Source organism: Parus major, chromosome 10 (assembly GCF_001522545.3).
Source record: "Parus major isolate Abel chromosome 10, Parus_major1.1, whole genome shotgun sequence".
Lineage (NCBI taxonomy): Eukaryota > Metazoa > Chordata > Aves > Passeriformes > Paridae > Parus > Parus major.
Window position 1 is genome coordinate 6,060,273 of NC_031779.1, and position 19,972 is coordinate 6,080,244.

General features: G+C 40.5%; 2 protein-coding genes across 2 annotated transcripts in view; one reads left to right on the top strand and one right to left on the bottom strand.

Annotated features, from left to right (window-relative positions):
• Positions 1 to 19,972, top strand: part of MYO1E (myosin IE) — a 226,095-nt gene that overhangs the window by 124,260 nt on the left and 81,863 nt on the right. The window lies entirely within an intron of this gene.
• On the bottom strand, positions 603 to 19,842 carry FAM81A (family with sequence similarity 81 member A). The gene is made up of 10 exons (XM_015638512.2): positions 19,601 to 19,842; positions 17,201 to 17,592; positions 15,803 to 15,870; positions 14,302 to 14,575; positions 13,406 to 13,524; positions 8,151 to 8,280; positions 6,925 to 7,031; positions 5,686 to 5,821; positions 5,119 to 5,314; positions 603 to 4,719 (listed from the first exon to the last, which is right to left on the bottom strand). Exons 3-10 carry the CDS (start codon positions 15,847 to 15,849, stop codon positions 4,580 to 4,582), a joined length of 1,149 nt encoding a protein of 382 aa, XP_015493998.1. The 5' UTR covers positions 15,850 to 15,870; positions 17,201 to 17,592; positions 19,601 to 19,842; the 3' UTR covers positions 603 to 4,579.

Sequence of the window (19,972 nt, forward strand, 5' to 3'; positions counted from 1 at the left end):
TCAGATTTTTTGTATTATGATAATTACTACTCAGTTTTCTTCTTAAACTTGATCCTGGTTCTCTGTACATCACTGAGCTCACAGCATTTTTTTGCTGATCTGTGCCAAAAAGGTCATGGCTCTCTCATGTATTTTGCAATGTTTGAGGCTATTCCACTGTATTATTTATTGAGAGATAATCCTTGCATGGATTGAGAGCAGCTTTTTGTGCAGAGCTTCATCTCTGTAGTAAGTGTTGAAGTTATCCTGTGCTCTTTCAGCCCAGTCTCAGAGCAGGAGGCAGTGCTGGAGGAGCCTCTTCTGCGTGTCTGCAGCAGTGTGAAAGGCACTCTGCTCTTTGAGCTGTACATTATTTAGGATCTGGTGCTTTAGAACTGTTCCCGATTTTTTTCTGGGTTTGGGAGTTTGTTTGGGGTCTTCTAATGGTTTGTGTTGACTAGAGTTCTGCTGACAGAACAGGCAGTAGACAGCAGAGAGCTTTGGTCCCCAGTCAGCATGTTGTCTAAAGGAGCATCACAATCACTCTCAGAATATTTTATTTAATTATTTTATTTAATTGTGATTTTACAGAGTGACGTCTTTAGAATATTCTTTTTTTTTTCCTTTTGTCAAAGTACATGGTAAATACTTTCAGCCCCGTCGCAGTGGGATTGCAGCATCTGTGGATCACACAGGTACAGTGAGACCCGTCCTTCCCTTGCCAAGAGTAACAGTGACACCCTGTGGCAAATTGAGGAGAGGCCGCCAGCCCGATTTCCTTGGTTTCTTCCAAATTTGCCTCCGAATTTCTTACACCGTGGGGAGTGTCACAGGAGGAATTCCTCCCCTACACATAGGAGGGTTTCATCCGATTGTAATCCGTGTCTTATTAGACGTTTTCATTATTGGAAAACATGTCTAATGAGCACTTTAATTCTTACATACAGAGAGCGTTCTGCCCCAGATGGCCAGATGCTCGTGGAGGTGGAACACAAAACAGAAATTAAGAAAAGGAAGTTTTGACTTCCAGTTTAAATTGATGTTATAGGAATACAATGCTCTTCATTATCATTCACACTGCTTTTCTCTAACATGGCAACTGTCTATTGAACTATATCAGATTGTAATGACAAAGATATCCACAATATAGAGTATCCACAACACAAAACTTACTATGTAAACAACTGCATGTGGGAGTTAGGGTCATCCTTTAAACTTCTTCCTGGCACCATTCCTTTGGTTTGTTTAATGAGTATTAACAGCACAACTGTTCTGTAATTACTGACATAATTCTGATTCCAGCCAAGTCCCTCACTGCACAGCACCATGGTTCTACTGTGTTATCACATGCTAATGTAAAGGCCATGTAAACCCCATGTAAAACCCCAGTTAAACATTTTCCAATGGGTTTAACTTATGACACTCAGTATGTGCTACACAGCTGACTGAACAGTATGGTCTGCACACCACAAGTGATTTAAGCCTCATGCACATAAAATAGCTGACAAAAGAAAGATTTTAAAACTTCAGGAGTTTTAAGTGGTCTGCTATTATGTCTTGTCCTAGTTTAGGTGTTTGGGTGGCAAGGCAATCTTCTTTAAGCAGTGGAACAAACTGCATTTATCAATGTTTTATTCTTAAAAGACTGTTATAAGCAAGTTACAGAAGTGCCTATGACAAATATTTTAGGTAGAGTTGGATCTATTTCAAGGTGGAGCAGATGACTTCCTAAGGCTCCTCCGAGTCCTTCCTTCAGGGAGTTTATGGTTGTGTCAGTGAACTTTGTGATTTAAATAGTACTTTGTGCACATTTAGTATTATACTTTCCCAAGTCTCATTCTGTTGCTCAAGTGCCATCCACACAAACACTACCTCACTACCTCGTTCCTTTTGTGGCCTTGGCAGGCTTGAACTTGGTGCAGAAACCTGAGATTCATAGCATGAGTACTTGTGCTGAGCAAAGAAAGCACATTATTCCACCATCAAAAGTGGACCCTGGTGTCCCTGAAGGACTGGAACACAGAAATCCCATTGGACACCAGCTTAGAAGGAAAAAATAGGGGCAGCTCTGGTTTCAAGCACTGCTGCTTTCCTTCTATTCGGCTTTACAGGATCTCTGTGGGGCAGAATGGGTTTCTGTTTGGCAAAATGAAGCTTCCACAGATCAGTGTCTGCAGCACTGTCCTGTGGCTTCACAGCTGTTCCCCTGAGGGGATGCTGGGTCTGAGGAGAGGATTTTGCCCTTACATGTTAAGATGATTGGAGGATCCTCAGAAGCAACTCTAAACTCTCCCTAGAAGGACCCACTCAGCACATGAGCACTCCCTGGCAGCCAATGGCCACAACACATGGTTGACCCTGGGCCTCCCTCCACTTGGCACTTTAGGGTTTGAAGACACTGCTTGGCAGTAGGTTGATATTATTTTATTTGGGCTTTTACTTATTTGCTTTGGCTGAGATTTAGGAAAAAAATATTTTTAAGACAGAAAAGCTAAAATTGGATTTGGTTTCATGTGTTGTTTTATATCTGGATCTATCATACAAGATTTTTACAAGAGAAACAGTTTATTAAAGTCCTATATAAATTGTTTCTGATTCCTTGTATGCTCTTCATATCATACCAGATTTTCTCAGGTACAGACTTCCAATTACAAAATTTAAAAATTATTCTGGTTTTGGTCTGTCACTTTCCATTTCTCTCTCTGTTATTGTTTGGGGTTTTTTTTAATAAAACACCAGTGATAGCATTTCTACTGCACGTGGCTAAATATTTAAGGATATATAAGAATACATACATGAAGTAAGATTGAATTTTTGGAGACAATTCCTGAGAAATATCTACAAGCATTTAATTATCTCTCTTTAGGGAACTGGGCTTTCCCCTCAGGTGCCATTGTAAATATGTTTCACAGGGCATGGATGATAACAAAACTGCCTCTGGTATTCCTGGTTTGTGTCAGAGAGCACTGGAAGGCAAAGCTGCAAATGCTTAATTTGTCTTTGAGACTTCAATGACTTTCAACTATAGAGGAAGTGAATATAAACTTGGGTGTTAATCCTGTAAAAATGTATGCATTTACTTGATTTTTACTCTACACTGACTTACTGAAGTTAATGACTAAGTTCTTGAAGCAGTTTTTTAATTCTTTGTTTGTTTTATATATGGTGACTCTGTGGACCAAAATGTCTTTTATGGAAGTGATATTTGCCACTAATTTTCTAAATCAAAATATGTTTTTCCAATACTATCTGAATGAAAAGTTCATTAAGGGCAGTGTAGAGACCTCCTACATTAATTTATTTAGGTTAACAGTACTGTAAATTCTGTGAATTAATATTGTTTTTGTATATTAATAACTATTAATAGTATAAATTAATAGGATGCTGGATAAAGTCTTATTTTTCATGAGGGTTTAATCCTGCATGACTTACAAACATGAGAAGCAATATATCATGCTATGAATGAAGAAGTAAAAACAACATATATTTTTTTCCTATCTAGATAATATGCCACATGGGTGCTGATTTTCATTATGCAATCTCTTCTGGGAACGGAAATTATTATCTGGCAATAATGTGAATGCAATTAACAATTTGAGTCTGCTAAACTATTAAAGATTACTTAAATATGATGTATAATTTTTTGTACTTCAATGAAAATTTCTAAGGAAATCATAAACTGCATTTTATTTTACATAACAATCTCCAGACTAGGTTAAATCATCACCTTCTCTTTAGTTTTCAAACCTTTCTAAGTTTTTTATCAATATAATGAAGCAAATCACAGGAACATATGCCCAGTAAAAATACTCTATATACATCTTTTCCCTTGTGTCAACTCCTCTTGGCTATTAATTTTAGAAGGTTACAATACTTAAGACCATATAAGTTAAGTTTCTTATGTTGTTTATGAACCATATTAGTTACAACTACATTAGTAACACTACCTAGTTTTCACACACAGGATATTTGCAAACCTAAACAAAGATTTTCTGATGGTGTCTAGATTTTGAAGATTGGTCTGTTTAGTGCCAATTCTGTCTTCCCAAGAGAGAAAGTCACTGTAAAAATGTTCACTGATTTCAACTAAGTAATTTGTATCAAGGTGGAGATCCTTGCCAAATTCATATGAAGCAAATGACAGCAACTTGCCTTTTTGTTTTTGAAGGTGGAGGGGTGCAGGTGCATATAAAAGCATATAGCTGCCTGATCAAGACTGCAAAACTGGAATGCCTTTAGCAAACTAGGTGCCAACTTTACCAATGCATTACTCCAGTTTTACACAGTGCTAAATTTCCTGACAGCAACAGGAGTAGTGCAGTGGCAAAGCAGCACCTCAGCTCAGAAGGCTCATTGCCAGTTATCCATGAACAGCTTGCATTTCCTGCTGTGAGCAGTAAGTAAATTTACCTGTGCAGCAGCAGCAGCAGCAGCAGCAGCAGCAGCAGCAGCAGCAGCAGCAGCAGCAGCAGCAGCAGCAGCAGCAGCAGCAGCAGCATGTCATTTGGTACATGCAGGTAATTGGCATTACAGATTGGAACAACACTAGAGTCTGCCTAGTAGCCAGGTAAACACTAATCTCTCAGACAAAATCTTGCAGTCATGGTCCAGCCTCTCCCCACCTTGGAACCTCCTGCTTCATTTGGTGGATCTGCTTCTGTAGTTCATCTCTGTCCAGCTTCATTTTGGCTTCTAGAACTTGTCGTAGAGACCCAATGCTCTCATAGATAGCTGCAAACCCTAATTGCAGGTGAGAATTACATTAGTTCATCATGAGGAGCAAGAGTATCACATCATTGCTATCAGAATGCACTTCCATAATGTTCTGCTCTGTGTTAGGAACACAGCAAAAGTTCTGAAGGAAAAGGGACGTAACTGTGCCAATGGCAGAAATGCCCTGAGGCAGCCCAGCTATGGCTGTGCCTGCTCTGGGGAGAATACTTCTAAGTTGGTTGTCACCCCTTATTGCTCTGCTTTTTGCACTTAATGGAAATCCTTCTTAATGCCACAGGTGTAGCCATTACATCTGCCCCAAAAGTATTTAAACTACTTTGATACAAGCAAAGACATTTTGCATTAGTATCAGTTGTTCACTATCACCACAATTCAGAATAAAGAACTGGATAACCATGGTCCTACCAGCGTTAACTTCAGCTTTCATTTCTTTTATATCTTCATTTATCTCATTTTGAAGTTTGATAATGCGAATATTTATCTTTTCTTCAGTCTGTTTTGCTTCATGTGCTTCCATGGTTATCTTCTGCATTTCTTCTATTCTCTCAATTTTCTCTGCCATTTGGTTGAATTTCATCTCAATACCTCTCTCACTCATTTCCTGGGAAAATGGTTTTAATGATTTACTCTGCATGTAGAATAACAGTGGCCTTTTAAAAATATGGAATATATACTGATTAATCATCTTTTATCTGGAATTCAAAATGTAAGGAATTACAATTTTTCATAAAATCATTTCCAATTACTTGATTAGTGTAGGTTAAAATACTGATCTATTTAGCAGTGACCAGATTCATTTAAAGATTCTCAGGTTGTAGGTATTACACTTGATATCAATGAAGAGACTTAGGCAAATTCTGAGGCTATCTGAAAATTTCACTCAAATGATACCTCAACTACATCATCTTATTTATTAATAATTCTTTTGAATGCTTCTGGAGAAGTATTAAAGGACATCTGAATAAAACTTACAGTGCTTTCCTTAAAAGTCAGGGAGAGCTGGTCAATTTTTTGTACGAGCTCTTTTTCAGTCCTTCCATGTTCCTGTTCCAACCAGCTCCGTGCAGACAAAATCTGATTGCTGAGCTCCTCAACAGCATCTTTTAATCTAGGATCACAATAGAGATCAGCAGATACAAAAGAGGAGAACTAGTCATTCAGCAGTGACATTTTTTTATAAACATGTTCATAAAAACACAAAATGGCAATTTAATACATTGTTCACACCATATTAAGGTGAGCCTTTGAATTTTAAGGCTATTAAACTGGATAAGGTAACATTAGTTTAGAAAATGAAGGTCAAAGTTCACAGCAAATTATTATGAAACACATTACAAAATTTGAATCATAGTAGATGAAAATTCACTTTGACATTGAAAACAGAATATGGTCATCCATTCAGATTATAAACTTTATATCCATATGTATTAAATCTGAGCAAAGAGTTGTAGCCACCAAAATTCTGGTGACAATGCTGGTTCCTGTAGCTCCACTTAAATTGCCTATACCCACACCAACTTTATACCAACCAATCATGCCAGTGAAACTGTTTCTTTTCTCCAGTGAACATGTGAAACCTGGATTGCATGGGGACAGAGATAAGAAATGAGGATGTGGATGGCTTATACAAGAGCTGCTACTGAGTGAAATGCCTGGATTGGAGTTAACATCTGAATTGAATATAATGACCCCATGTAATGTTGGGTAGTACAGAGTACCTGATCACTAATAATTTAGGTATTTCAGTTATATTCATGTTTGAAGCCAGTTTAAAGCAATAGAACTCTGTGAGAGCTGTGCCCTGCTTCCTGCTTGCTTCATTGGAACTTTTTCCCCTGCTCTGGACAGCCACCTTCAGCTTGGACAGCTCTTGCAGAAAGGCACCAGGCCACTCTGACAAAAACCCTCAGCTTTAATGTGTCCTTTAATACAAGTTCTGCCTGAATACTTAACTAGGAACTTAATCAACTTTTCAGAATTGCCTAACCACATTAGGGGCAGAATTCTTGGTGAAAGCAAGTCCCTCTTGACAGTCAGCCTTTGTAGTATCTGTGGAGCAAACACATCTATCCTGGATGGTTAGATGTGTTAGATGGTTAGAACCTAGAGGTTCCTGCTTTTATAGGCCTGATGATTACACCAGTCAGACTGGGAAAACTGAGGCCCTACTCCCAAGGTACGTGGCAGCAGCAAGGCTTCCCAGGCACTCACTTTGTGTCCAGGACTTGCAGCTGTTGGTTGCTCTCTTTGTAGGCAATCTTCAGCTTTGCTTCTTGTTGCATTATCGATTGCTCTACTCTGCTCAGCAGATGAGAAATCTGAAACAAAATTCAGAATTTACTATTTTTCAAGAGCATTTCATCACAGTTTCATTGGGGACATTTCCATTACAGTAAAGGAGGTCTCACAGCTCACTTCTGCTAACATTTTAAAAATTATTGAATTTGCATGTTTTACTTTATCATGAAAATATACTATCTCTCAATATGAAAGTATCAGCATTTTGAAAACTGTAATTATTTTTGCCTTAAATGATGTGAATAGCTTCAACTTGAAAATCTCTGCCTGATTCCCCCTAGAGACAGCTGAATTTGCATGATCCATACATCTCCAAGTTGCTACACAATCAGAATAAACAAGTGCTGAAGCACTCCACCACTACTGAGGGATGTGCTCCATCGCTTTGTGCATGAGGGCTGCTGCAGGGGTAGAAGTGCTGGCTTTAACTGGGGAGAGGTGATTACTGCAAGAGAATATTTGTCACCAAAACAACCATCCCACTTTCTCAAAGCATACTATTCTGGTTCACTGCAAGAGGCATGACAACATGCTCTTGGCATGCTAATATACTACACTGAGGCTTCTGAGAAAGGCAAAGTGGATTTTAGCCATTTACCTACCGCAAAATGAAGATGTAAAATACTTTTGTTGACCAAGAAAATGGAAAGGCCTTGAGATGTGACATTAAGGAAAAGGATTCTTCATATCTCCAAGTCTCTGCTTGTATCTAGTTCTCACTTCCATTCTCAAACCCAATGGAAGAGAAACCTGACAGACAGATTAATGGATTCACAGAACCCAAAGCCAGTTTTGTTTTGCAGACCTTCAAAAATTGTGTTCAAATACATATAGGATCATCCTGGGAAGGCCAAAACATACAGTGAAAGACACAGAGGCTTGCATTGTTGTGGTTTTGTTGAGCATGTGCCTTTACATACTAAAGCATTCTGCAGGCAGAAATTAAGGACCTTTTGCAGTTAGAGCAGTACAGTAATGCATCTAGGCACCAATGGTCAATGTAATAAGGACTGTGAGCTGAAACACCTCCATTTGTAAATCTATGACCTCCCAGGATAATAATTAACAGTAATGGAGTCTGTGTGAATTAGACTTGAACTCTTACCTGTACAGGGATTGCCTTGGTCTAAATACCATACCTGTATTTCTGCCTCTTTGATTTTGGATTCTAAGATCAGCTTGGAGGTGTGTTGGTCTTTACTTAGACTCTGAAGTCTTTCATACGTAATTTTATGCTCTGCAGACAGCCTGGCTAACCCAGCATCACACCTGTTTGGATAGATAAAAAACAAAGCACCAGCCAAACAGAATATAAAGTCCAGGCTTTTTAAATTATTCATTTTGTACTGGCCATTTCTGTGGAATTCCTGCCTGGCTAGGGAAGAAATGTCTTTGAGCCTGTAAGAATGGTAGTACATATCATAGTGTTCAGCAGAGTGCTCCCAAATAGGCCTCAAGGTCAAATAGTGTGATACACAAATCCCATTGTTCTTGGCACTGACATGAAATGGGTAGGCTGTGTTATCACTCAGAAAAATCACATCAGAAATGCAAAGATAGCGAATTTAATTTCCGTGTCCTTTTGTTAGACTCCAGAAGATATCTGATAAGGTGTGTATGGGTTCCCCTACACGATGAGTAGCCTAAATAACTGTGCACCACTTTTTCATTATTGTAGCTTTGCAATTTTATTTGTGAAATAGTAGTATACAGCTAATATGTGTAGTTAACAAGGTGGGGCAAATATTATGGTTCTTAGTCTTTATTTAGGTGAATAAATAAATTGTCATTGAAAGCAATGGCAATTTTGTCTCAGAAAAGGCTATAAAATGAAGTTCAGGAACATAATAATTGTTGTTTTCTTTCTTCACATTGGAACATTTCTTGATGCTGTAACATTTCCAGGATAAATATGCTATAGAACATGTGTGCTTCTACCAGATTTTAAAAATAAATTGATCAGGTGGATTTCATCTACAGTAATGCAGTGAGGACATTAACTGAGCTGTAAAAATATGAGTACTGTGATTTCAGGAGTAAGACCTCTGTGAAGTATGAGTCATATATATATTTTTTTGCTAAGGGAAATATGTAATCATCAGTGTTACCAAATTTGATATAAGAAACAGACAGCAGTTACAATTTGAGCGAAAAAAAGCAGTAAAATGGAACAAGCTGAGGCATGTTAAGTCATTATCTAAACCAATGACACACTTTTTCATCTTTTTAGTCACATTTCAGCTCGAAGGCTTTCATTTCAACATGCATTTTCATCACCTCAGTTACAGGAAGTGCCATTATCATTAAACATGAAGGGAAACTCACAGCTAAAATGACAAATGGAGCATCTGCTTATTATTATAATCCAGTTTCAATATGAAAATAATCAATAATGTAAAATAGCATGTAAAATAGCACACAGGCATTATAAATCTTGATGAAATTAATTTCTAGTGTAGCAGTTCAGCATTGTGAGACCCTTTAGTAATATCTGCAGGAAGCCTGGCTAGCATTTACATAGCAGTAAAAAGCTTGTAGGGCTCACAATCAGGCTGTTTCTTTGGAAAGACGAGAGAAGCCAAATCTCTCCAAGTTGTTGCAATCAGAGAGAATCAGAGGAATGGAATCATCTTGAATCTAGTCACCAAAAGGTTGTGGGCTCCAAAAAATGGTTAGTTTTGTTTTTCTGAAGCATGGCAGAAAATATAAAAAGCAACAGCTTTGAAAAATACTGAAGCAAATGTAATCAGAAAGCACCTGTAATTTTTTTTAAAGCAAATTATTGTTTTGGGTTTCATCACAGAGCATCTCTCTCCTTCATGGAATTCAGTTATGTGGTCAAAGGGTTCATGTAGTTCCATGGTAACTGAAACATTAAAATTCTGACTATGTGACTATGAATTTAATGTCTGCCTGGTATGCATAGATCAGATTATTTTGGTTTATCTCCCATGTCTGTCGTATATACTCGCAAACACATTATTGGTTTGGAAGAAGATGTTAGTGTTCAACATCAAAGAAATCAAAAGCCTGGAGCCTGTAAAACCTCTGTTATTGTACAGTTCTCTGTTCATTATGTGTCCTTAAGTTGTTGATCCATTCAGCATCACTGGCATAGATAAAGTGAGAACTGTGCCAGTGCTCCATAGCTGGCTGCTATATGAATGTGCTATAATGGTATGGAGAGAGCTTTTATTGTTCCTGGTTTATTGTAACAGGAGGTGTTTCAGTTAAAATGCCAGTGTTTCAGTGAAAAACAAGTAGCTGGAGAACAGGTAGTGCAAAGCAAGTGGGAATGCCCAGTGGGGGCACTGGCAAGAGCAGCAGAGCTGGTGGATTGGATGTGGGGCAGGGAACCCAGAGCTGCCCCCGTGGTGTCACCTCCCACACAGCAAGGGCCAGAGAGCAGCACATTTATTGTTCTTGGGGAGTTCATCAATGTGGTGCAGCCCAGATGCATCAGACTCATCATCTGTGAAGCAGGAAAATCTGCCTACGTGTAATGAGTCCAGGTTGTCTGAAATGAATCAGTTCTATAATGTAGATAAAAAAGTCATCTCTATATGCAAAGTAGGCACAATTGAACATACATATTTGCCATTTCTCTGGATATTTCTGCTCTCAGGAAGAATGAGATCTTCTTTTATGAAGAGCTACTGCTACCATTCCAACCAGGCTGCTGGATTTAAACTTTCCAGACAAATACTCATTATCCACAAGTAATTTTCTAAATAAATGATAAGGCACTAATGAATTTTATTATCTGTTATCACTAGAAAAAAGGATTGGTAAATCTGTATAATATAAAACTGAGAACACAAGGGACAGGAGGCTGGAGATTTGATCTACTGGCTTCAATCTAACTTTCTGCTAAATATGTCACTGAATTTTATAGAGGAAATATTTTTTTCTTAAAGTTAATAATAATGCTGATTTTTAGCAATCATTCAGGGCTGTGATAACGCTTTACAAATTCATCAGTAAACTATGCTTATTGAGAAAGGATCCAGAGGCATGAGATGTAATGTATATTCTGTCATCTTCTGGTAGCAATGAGTTGATTCTGTGATGTGAGTGAGGTATGTTGGAATCTCTCTCCTGCAGGGCTTCAGAGCTGCATGTGCATGTAGGGATCCCTTGTTCCCAACATTAACAGCACCAGCCCTCAAGAAATATTGAGACAGTTGTTTGATGATATACTGACATGTTACACAACAGCTGGTGTTAGGAAATAAACACCCTTCTCTCCAATACTGAACTTGAACAAGATGTTTAGTATGCGTGAAATTACTGGAAGTGAAATTTGGCCAGAATCCTAAGATGGACACTAAAGTTATTACATGACAAAGGGCTCAGGCTTTGGGATTTACTGTCTAAACTGATTCCCACTGCCCTTGTGCATGCTGCCAGCCTGGAGCAAACACAGTACTCAGAGCTGCTGCAGCCTGAGCCTCTCAATGTACCTTCACTGTGGCTGAAAGTTGATGCACAGGAAGTTGGTAACACACAGAAACTTGATCGTGTTTCTAATGTTTCACTCTGAACTCATCTGGAAGCTAGCACCACTGGAGTTAAAAGTACATTAGATGAGTAAAGTGTATTTTATATAAGGACCATTGGCTAAAGTAATCAGAAGGTGTTTATCTCAGGGGAAGTCTCTGTATTGTGCCAAAGGCACAACAAACTACTCTCTTGACCATTATCTCCAGCTAGTGCTACAGTCATTCACTGGATCACTAATTTCAATGTAGAATATATTTGTAAATAAAGTCAAATAGCTTTCTCTCATGGACCACTGCTTTAAACTGCTTTCTGATAAAGGGAAAACTTTTTGGGTTTTTTTTGGTTTGGTTTGGTTTTTGTTTGTTTAGGGTTTTTTGTTGTTTTTTTTTTTAGTAGAGAGCATGCTGAATAGAAGCATAGGATGCAGAATGGAAGGCAGCAGTTAAAAGGCAATAAACTGATTCTCTTAGGGGAATGAATACAAATAACCTGCATTCATCACACAGTCTGACATAAGGCACAAGGGTATAATCTCATGCAATTTGCAGATAAGTTGCAGCCCAGGCACAGCACAAGGGTGGTGCCCTAAGGAAATAAGGGAAGAAGCCCTGGCACAGCCTGTGCCCATCCCCACCATCCCACACCAAGTCCTTGGGCCAGGACAGGGCCCTGCAGTGACACCCACACCAGCACAAGTTCCTTCTCCTGAGTTCCCTGACTGAGGACAAAGGCACCACATTTTGCCTCCCAAGGTGTCAGTAACAGTGCTGCTCCACAGAGAACCCCTCTCAGGATGTGGTATGATCTCAAAGTATTTTTTAGAAAGAAGCAGGAAGATCTAAGTATGGACATTCTGGTGGGATTTCTCAGCAGGATAGATATGTGTATGCATATCTCTCAATAAGATTTTTCCATCAATTTTCTGACTTGAAAAAAATAAACCAGTTTATTTGTGTTTGCTAAAGGATAGTGCATAACTTGCTAAATGTTTAATCCTTTTTGAATAATCTCTAAAGTATTTTCTACATAATGAGCTATGAAAGTTACAGACAATTGAGTAATTTATGAGAAAACCTTATTTCAATGAAAAACCCTCTCTGATTATTTCCTGTATGTTGTTGAAAGTTATCACTAAATCAGGTGATGTGCAGAAAAGGAAGAAAAATTACCTGTATAATATAGACAACAGGTCAAATTCAGGACAAGTATAACTCCACCAAAGTTATTACCCAAGCAGCAGTAGGCCAGGTTATGTCCTTTTCCTGTAGCTGTACATGTCCTCTGTCTTTCATGTTCAACCTTACAGGCACTTCAGTAAATGTTGTTGTGCTGGGGCTTGTAAATGTGTTGATGGCACAACTGAAGTCTGTGTGGCCACACAATTGTAACCTGGAGCCTGTAAAACCTCTGTTATTGCCCAGTTTTCTGTTCCTTATGTGTCATGTAGCCCATGTGGGATTTAATATGGCTAACCACTAACTGAATGCGCAGATTTTTACTTCTAAAATATATGCAAAAATGTGCAACTATTTTGTTCTTCACAAGTGCAGATTGTTCCGTGCTGCCTTTATAATTGTGCTAATTAACGTGTTTCAAAGACACATGAGTCTAACCACAGTACTTTTGAAAAGCTGAACCAAATCCAAATTCCCAGGGAATTTGAAGTAATTGATTTAGAACTAATTTCAGGAATTTTAGGAATTAAGGATGATACTGTCAAATTAATATATAATACTGGAATGGAAAGTATTATTATTCATTTCCTTGAAAACACAGAGCAAAATTATCCTTGGAATTTTGCCAAAGTTGAATTCAACCCATTATCATTAATACTTCAGGATTAAAACAAGATTAGCCAGCCCCCAAAACACAGTTCTGTGGGGATTTTTACCTTGCAACTCTTCCCCGAAGATCTCCCAGGCCAGAAAGCTGCCGCATTTCAAGACTCTTCAGGGTAGAATTTGTTCCATAGCTGAGATTGTCTCTGACACGTATCTGTTCCTGCAGCATCTACAGAGCATTCATATGCAAATAAAAACTCAGTATGTCACATTTAATGTACACTTTAAATGTCACTCATTATTTTTCAGTAATTCAGTATCCTCAGATACCATTTTATTATTACTTTATTCAAAGCTTCGTCTTGTAATGTACTAAACCAGATACCTTTTAGGTATTCCATTATTTCTTATTCTTAGTGTCCAATCTGCACGCAACTACCATAATATATATAAAGTATAACTTGACAGTGAAATGGAGACTTAATTTATTTTTTTTCCCTTTTGTTTTCCCCACCACACCCCTGTTGTTCACTGCAGCAGAGGTCAGACATGAAGTCATGTGTCTGCCTACCATTAGGTCATAAAAATGAGCTCTTGGGTTTGGTGACTTCGTGTCGTCAGTGAGTCGGAAGGGAAAGAAAGTTTATTCTACAGCGAAGGCATTTCCTACTGTTTATACAGCACAGCCTTTGGACTGAAGTTGAGCTGGGTATTAGTGTCGCATTAATTCATTTTTTCAAGATTTTCCAGTGCAGCTTTTGAAAGCAAGCTTATTAGAACCACAAAGGCTCCTGTGTTTATATGCTAATATCCTGTGCTATTTTCATAGCCACCAAAGAATTATGTAATTTGCAAACACTTTTTCAAGTTGTAAAAACAATTTATAAGCTTACAGGATCTTCAGACCTTGTCTGACCTTTACTTATCCTGTGGTAAACTTTGTTGGGAAGTTAGAAGCAATAAGTAGCTGAGATGGCATTAGCGCTGTGCAGCATTCTTGCCATACCTCGATGTCCCGATTGAGCTGCCTCACTATGGCTGTTATGTTTCGGATGTGTTCCTCCAGGAGTTGCCTTGCCAACCGGTCACCCCCCCCTTTGTTCTGCATTCTGTGCAGCGTGGAAACAATGTCCTCCTTAATGCGAAAAGCGTGTTCCACAAGAGCTGCTGTTGTTTTCTCATGGCTCAGGATTCTGTCCTCCAGCTGATCCACCAGGCTGGCGGATGCCAGTGGGACCGCTGTCAGTGCCTGGCTGTGCAGAGGGATGTTTCGGACCCGTCTAGAGGGGAACAATAGCCACATCTTGTTAAGTTCTCACACCAAACTCTGCAGTGCCTTTGCACTGGAGATGGTGTAACACTGAGTACTGGCAGTGCTGGAGAGAAGCCCCAAAATACTCCCAGAGAGAGCACCCACTGCTACAAATAAGGGGGTGATGTGTTGGCTATGGTGGGTCTTGTACAAAGGCAGGTCAGGCTTTTTTTCATACTCCTTAAGGAGGTTTACAAAAGTGTAAGATTATAAGAAAAGGACATTAGCATAATAAAAGTAGTTACAAATCAGAACTGTGATTTGATTAAGAACCCAAATTCAAACCCTTCTACTGAGTTTCAAAAGTAATGTTATTTGTCTTTACAATTTTCAGGCTTAATCAAAGCTGTAACAGTTGAAGGAATGTAGGTATTATAAATTAAAGAAAACAGACCAGGATTAAAAAGGAGTAGCTTGTGTCAATCCCTTTTCTGTCTCTGTAGCTACCCTGTAATACCATACAGAAGCTTGTTCCCCTGCAAACTGGACAGGAGCATACATGGGCATAGAAACTGGGGTGAGACCAATTTATGACAAGCTTCTCACAGTCTTAGAAGTTAAGTTTCCCCTCAAAACAGCTTACATTTGGGTACCTTGAATAACTACCTAGATTTTTGAAGGGTGCTCTGCACTGCATAGCTCCCATGGAAAGCAGTGGAGCTCATGGGTGCTGAAAGCAATAAAATGAGGCTGCTAATGCATGCAACCTTTTCCTGCCACTATGTTCTGTAAAGAAAACAACACTTTCAGAAGCATAGGTGGAGGATACAAGTTCAACCTCTCTTTGGAACTCTGTTTTTTACTGTGTATTCTCATGTTGTTTCCTGTTAATGAGCCAAATTAGCAGTTCAGTTTGAACATGATGACATTGATAGCAATGGATGAGGATTCCAACACAGGTCACTTTTGCCTCTGTGTTTTCACAACTCATTCTACACTCTTTGAACACTGGCTAAAGTGTTCTTGGACTTCTAGTCAGTGAGATTTAAGCTATTTAATTTCTTTGGGAAATGGCTAAGTAAAAGCTGAGTAAGGACTTGTGATTTGGGCTATGATTTGAATGTCTATGGTATTTCACTTTGCTTTGCACACTAATGCCAAAGTCCCAGGTCACAGCATTACTGTATATAGGGCATTAAGAGATACATAATACTCTGCAATATGAAGATTTTTGCTTTTATATTCCAGACTGTACCTTTCAGAAGGGGCAAGAGTTGGGAAGATTGGGCTTCGGTGGGCCATTCTCTGGTCAATAATTTATGTCTGTTGAAAAAGTACAGATTGAATTATTGAATAGGTTATATCTGGTACTGAAATGACTTAAAGCTTTTGCTTTCAGTGCACCTTTAAGTAAAGTTAAATATTATGCTGACACCAGTGATCTTGGCATTCAAATATTGCTAATGCAATAAATGCAAATAAAAATTATTTTTTTAAGAATTCAAAAGAATGAAGACTAAAAACTGCTAGAAAGCTTTTAATAGTGAAAATGATACTCTTGAAAAGACAAGGTTGACAGCATTGAAACCGAAATCTGCTGTTGACCCACAAACCTGGTTTGGCAGGGCAGAGATAAACAAAGTCCTTGTCCCCAATCTTCTACTGGTGTCTGACATCATTAATCAATGAATAATAAAGTAAGGTCTACAGGATGATCATAAAACTTAAGAAAATATTGACTGGAGAATCAAATACAGGTGTTTCATGACAGCAGATTATTAGGGGTAAGATATTTTTCTCATAAAAGCATTGGCAATCAGAAACCTAAATAAAATGTGTGACATCAGCATAGTTTATCAAAATTGAGTCTTGTATTAATTTGTCTTCAAATCTTAATGACCACAATGTTGTAAGTAAATTCTTCTGTGGTAAGAACATAAATTCTGGTTTTAATTTTTTGACACAGCCAGCCAGACTGTGACAGACATTACAGCAGAGTAGGTCTATTAAATAGCTTCAGAGAGATATTTTAGTGTCTTACTGTGAGACCAGTACCTGTCTCAGCAGCTTTGTCTGCTAACAGAAATTAATGAAAAATATATTAGCCTCAATCAATCCAACTGATCTCCCCTACATAAAACAAATAAACATTTTTAAGTATAAGGAGAAGTAGTACGGCCTGAGCCTGATCTCCTTGGGAATCTAAAATCCTCACTGAAAAATAAAGACTGATGTATGAAAAGAAGTTTCCAATTGCTGATGAAATCCTGTGCAATCTGAGAAAGATGGGGTTATGGAAATACAATAGTTGAATATTGATAGTGAAGAAGCAATAGGGCTACCTGTTCGAGATCTCAAAATGCAAAGCATGTTTGTGCTTTAGAAATGTATGAAAGCACTGCCTGAAAGCAGAGAGCAAACATTGTCACAGTGTGTGTGTTCTATTTATAGCACGGTGCTTCGGAAACTACAAATTAGAAAAAAAACAGTTTTAAGAGAAGCTGGGTTGCTGAGCAGCAGTGACACCAGACAGGAATTCAGAAGGTCTGAATTGAATTCCTTCCTCAATCTCTGATCCCATTGACTTTGGACAAGTTATTTCCATGAGTAATGACTCAGTTTCCCTATATGTGAGAGAGATAACCATACCTACCTCTTTGTTTAGGTTCTTACATGGCTATAAGTAAAAAGCATAGTATAAGAGCTTGGCATCATTGTGGTGACTTTTGCATTCAAAGTCCTGCACAGACGCCGAATGTCCAGTTCTGCAGTCTGTTCCTCACACTCGTCATTTCCCAGTTGCTGGATTTTTAAGGAATGCCAGCACTCTGCGAGGGGTCCCTCCTGCTCACACCACCAGATTGCTCCAGGTCACACCACCAGGCACCCAGCTCTCAGTGGGCCTGAGATCTCTGGGCCTTAACACATTTTAAAGGTCTTGATGCATTGCAGCTTTTAAGCACAATTTATCTGTAAGTACAGGAGTTATCCCATTTATTTGGGAAGAGCTATTGTGCACTGCAGCAGCAAAGCACTGGATGCTACCTAGAAAAACAAAGAACAAATATTAAAGTTTCATACATCTAACAGCATCTTGGTGAAATTTAGTGAAAAACACCTTACAAAAACCAGCCAAACAGTGCTTTAGTCTCACAGCCTTTGGTACCCATTTATTATCAATTGGAAAATAATGTTTGCAGCAAACTAAGCACAGGTTTGAGTGAAGTCTTAACTCTTTCTGCCAGTCTACCATAAGAAATGCAGCTAAATGCAAAGATCTGGAGTAAGTGTGGATATGAAACAAAAGTTACACAAATTAACTTCTCATTCATTTCTCTCTGCTCAGTATCTGGTGAAGCATCTCATCATCAGATATCAGATTTCTTGATCTGATCCAACAGCCAGAAAGGATCTAAGACCTTGATTGGCAGTTGTACAAAACTTTCCTGCAGTTTGGAAATACTTGCGACAAACAAATGGATGTCAGAACTAATGACAAATTCCTTCTCTATTAGTGTAATACCAACTTAGAGTAGTAAATAGAAACCGTAAGATTTTCTGATACTTAGATTCAGAGCAGTATAATTTCACATGGCTCTTTCAATGGCAATAAACTGGGATCAAGTAAGATACCAGCTGAAATACTGGTTATGGGTGCTTAATTTATTTTTTTTTTAATTGATGGTGTTTGCTTCTTGATACTGCTATAAGCAATTTCAGCTATGATATATTAACCTAGTAAATTTGGGTTGACTGATTTGAATACTGAATATTCCAAATATGCTTGTCACATGGACAAGATAAGTTTTTTCCTATTTGTAAACAATATGCCTAATTGCCAAAAATAACAGTTCACATGACACTTAAGGCAGGTTTTCCATCCAAATGTGGGGTGCTTCCTTAGTGTTTCTTTAAATCACTGACATAAGATGTGTGAAAGCTTGAAAAAAAAAATCATCCATGGGACCTGATGAAGAGACACTTCTAGCAATGTGCAGTTAACTCCTTGCTATTTGTGCTGTGGCTTCCCTTCCCCACTTCTCAGACTGCCTCGCATGTTTATTTTCTGTGGGTTCTCTGTTTCTCCTGTTTTGAAGGGTAATCATACCTGTAGTGTTCTGTTCCCCATCTTCCATGATAACCTACAACTAATGCTGTAATGTCTGCGCACCTCGGAGTGTTTTTCACATTCATTCTCACAATATGCCTGTGAGGTAGGAAGCATTATTATCCCTGAAACTATAATTTCCTTCTGTTGCTGGTAGGGAAGTGAAGCACGGGGCGGGCTATGTGACTTGCCACAAGTCACACGGGAACCAAAGCATACTGAAATACCTGCCTAGGCAAACACTTTAATCACTCTTTTTTTCTTAAAATAGAAACCGCTTTGGTTGTTGCACGGGGAGCGTGACGGCACCACCCCGGCAGCCGCCAGATCCTTCCCGGTGTTACTCTGAAGTGCGCTGGGGCAACGCTTCGGAGTAAGCGGAAAAGTGTCTGTGCTGCAGCTCAGCAAAGGGATGGGTCAGAGCCCGGCAGTGCCCGGGAGAGCCGGAGCCGTGCCGAGCCCCCGGGAGCCCCGAGGCGCTCGTGAACACGCGCTGGGCGACTCGCGCCGAGGGGCTCCCCCGGCAGCGCCGTGACCGTGCGGGGCTCCGAGCCGGGCAGGGGGCTCCGAGCCGGGCCGGGGGCTCCGAGCCGGGCCGGGGGGCTCCGAGCCGGGCCGGGGGCCCTCTGGAGAAATAGCGCGATCGGCCCCGGTGCCGAGCGGCCGTGAGTGGGGGGATCGCGGCGGAGCCCCTCCGGCGGCAGGCCGAGCGCTCTGCCCTGCCCTGCCCTGCCCTGCCCTGCCCTGCCCTGCCCTGCCCTGCCCTCCCCACGGCTCGGCCCCGCCGGGGGTCCCGGTCCCGCGATGCGGGGGTCACCGGTGGGTGCGGCGAAGGTTGCGGGGACACGGGGTGTAGGACAGCCGACAGGACACCGCGGTGCAGACACCACTCTGTGGCCATGCAACACGGGGAACAGAGCCGGGACAGCCTCCGCGCTCACTCACCGGTGCTGGCTCAGGGCAGGGCAGGGCTGCCCGCCGCTCCCGCGCATCCCCGCCGCCAGCCGAGCCCCGCTCCGCTCCGGGCGCGCTGCTGCCGCGGGAGCGGCCGTTCCCGAGCGCCGTGACCGCCGGTGCGCGGCCGGGGCTCCGTCCGCCCGCCCTCCCGGCCGGCTGCGCGGAGCGGATGGGATGGGATGGGAGCGGCTGGGAGCGGGGCGGCCGCCGCAGGCCGGGCTGCGGGAGCGGGAGCGGTTGCCAGGACGCCGTCACCATGGGAACGCGCTGCCGCCCTGGAGGGGGGAGCCCTTCGCATCGCCCCCTCCTCGCAGCTCCTCCACGGCAGTGCCCGATCCTGGGGAAGGGCCCCGCAAACAG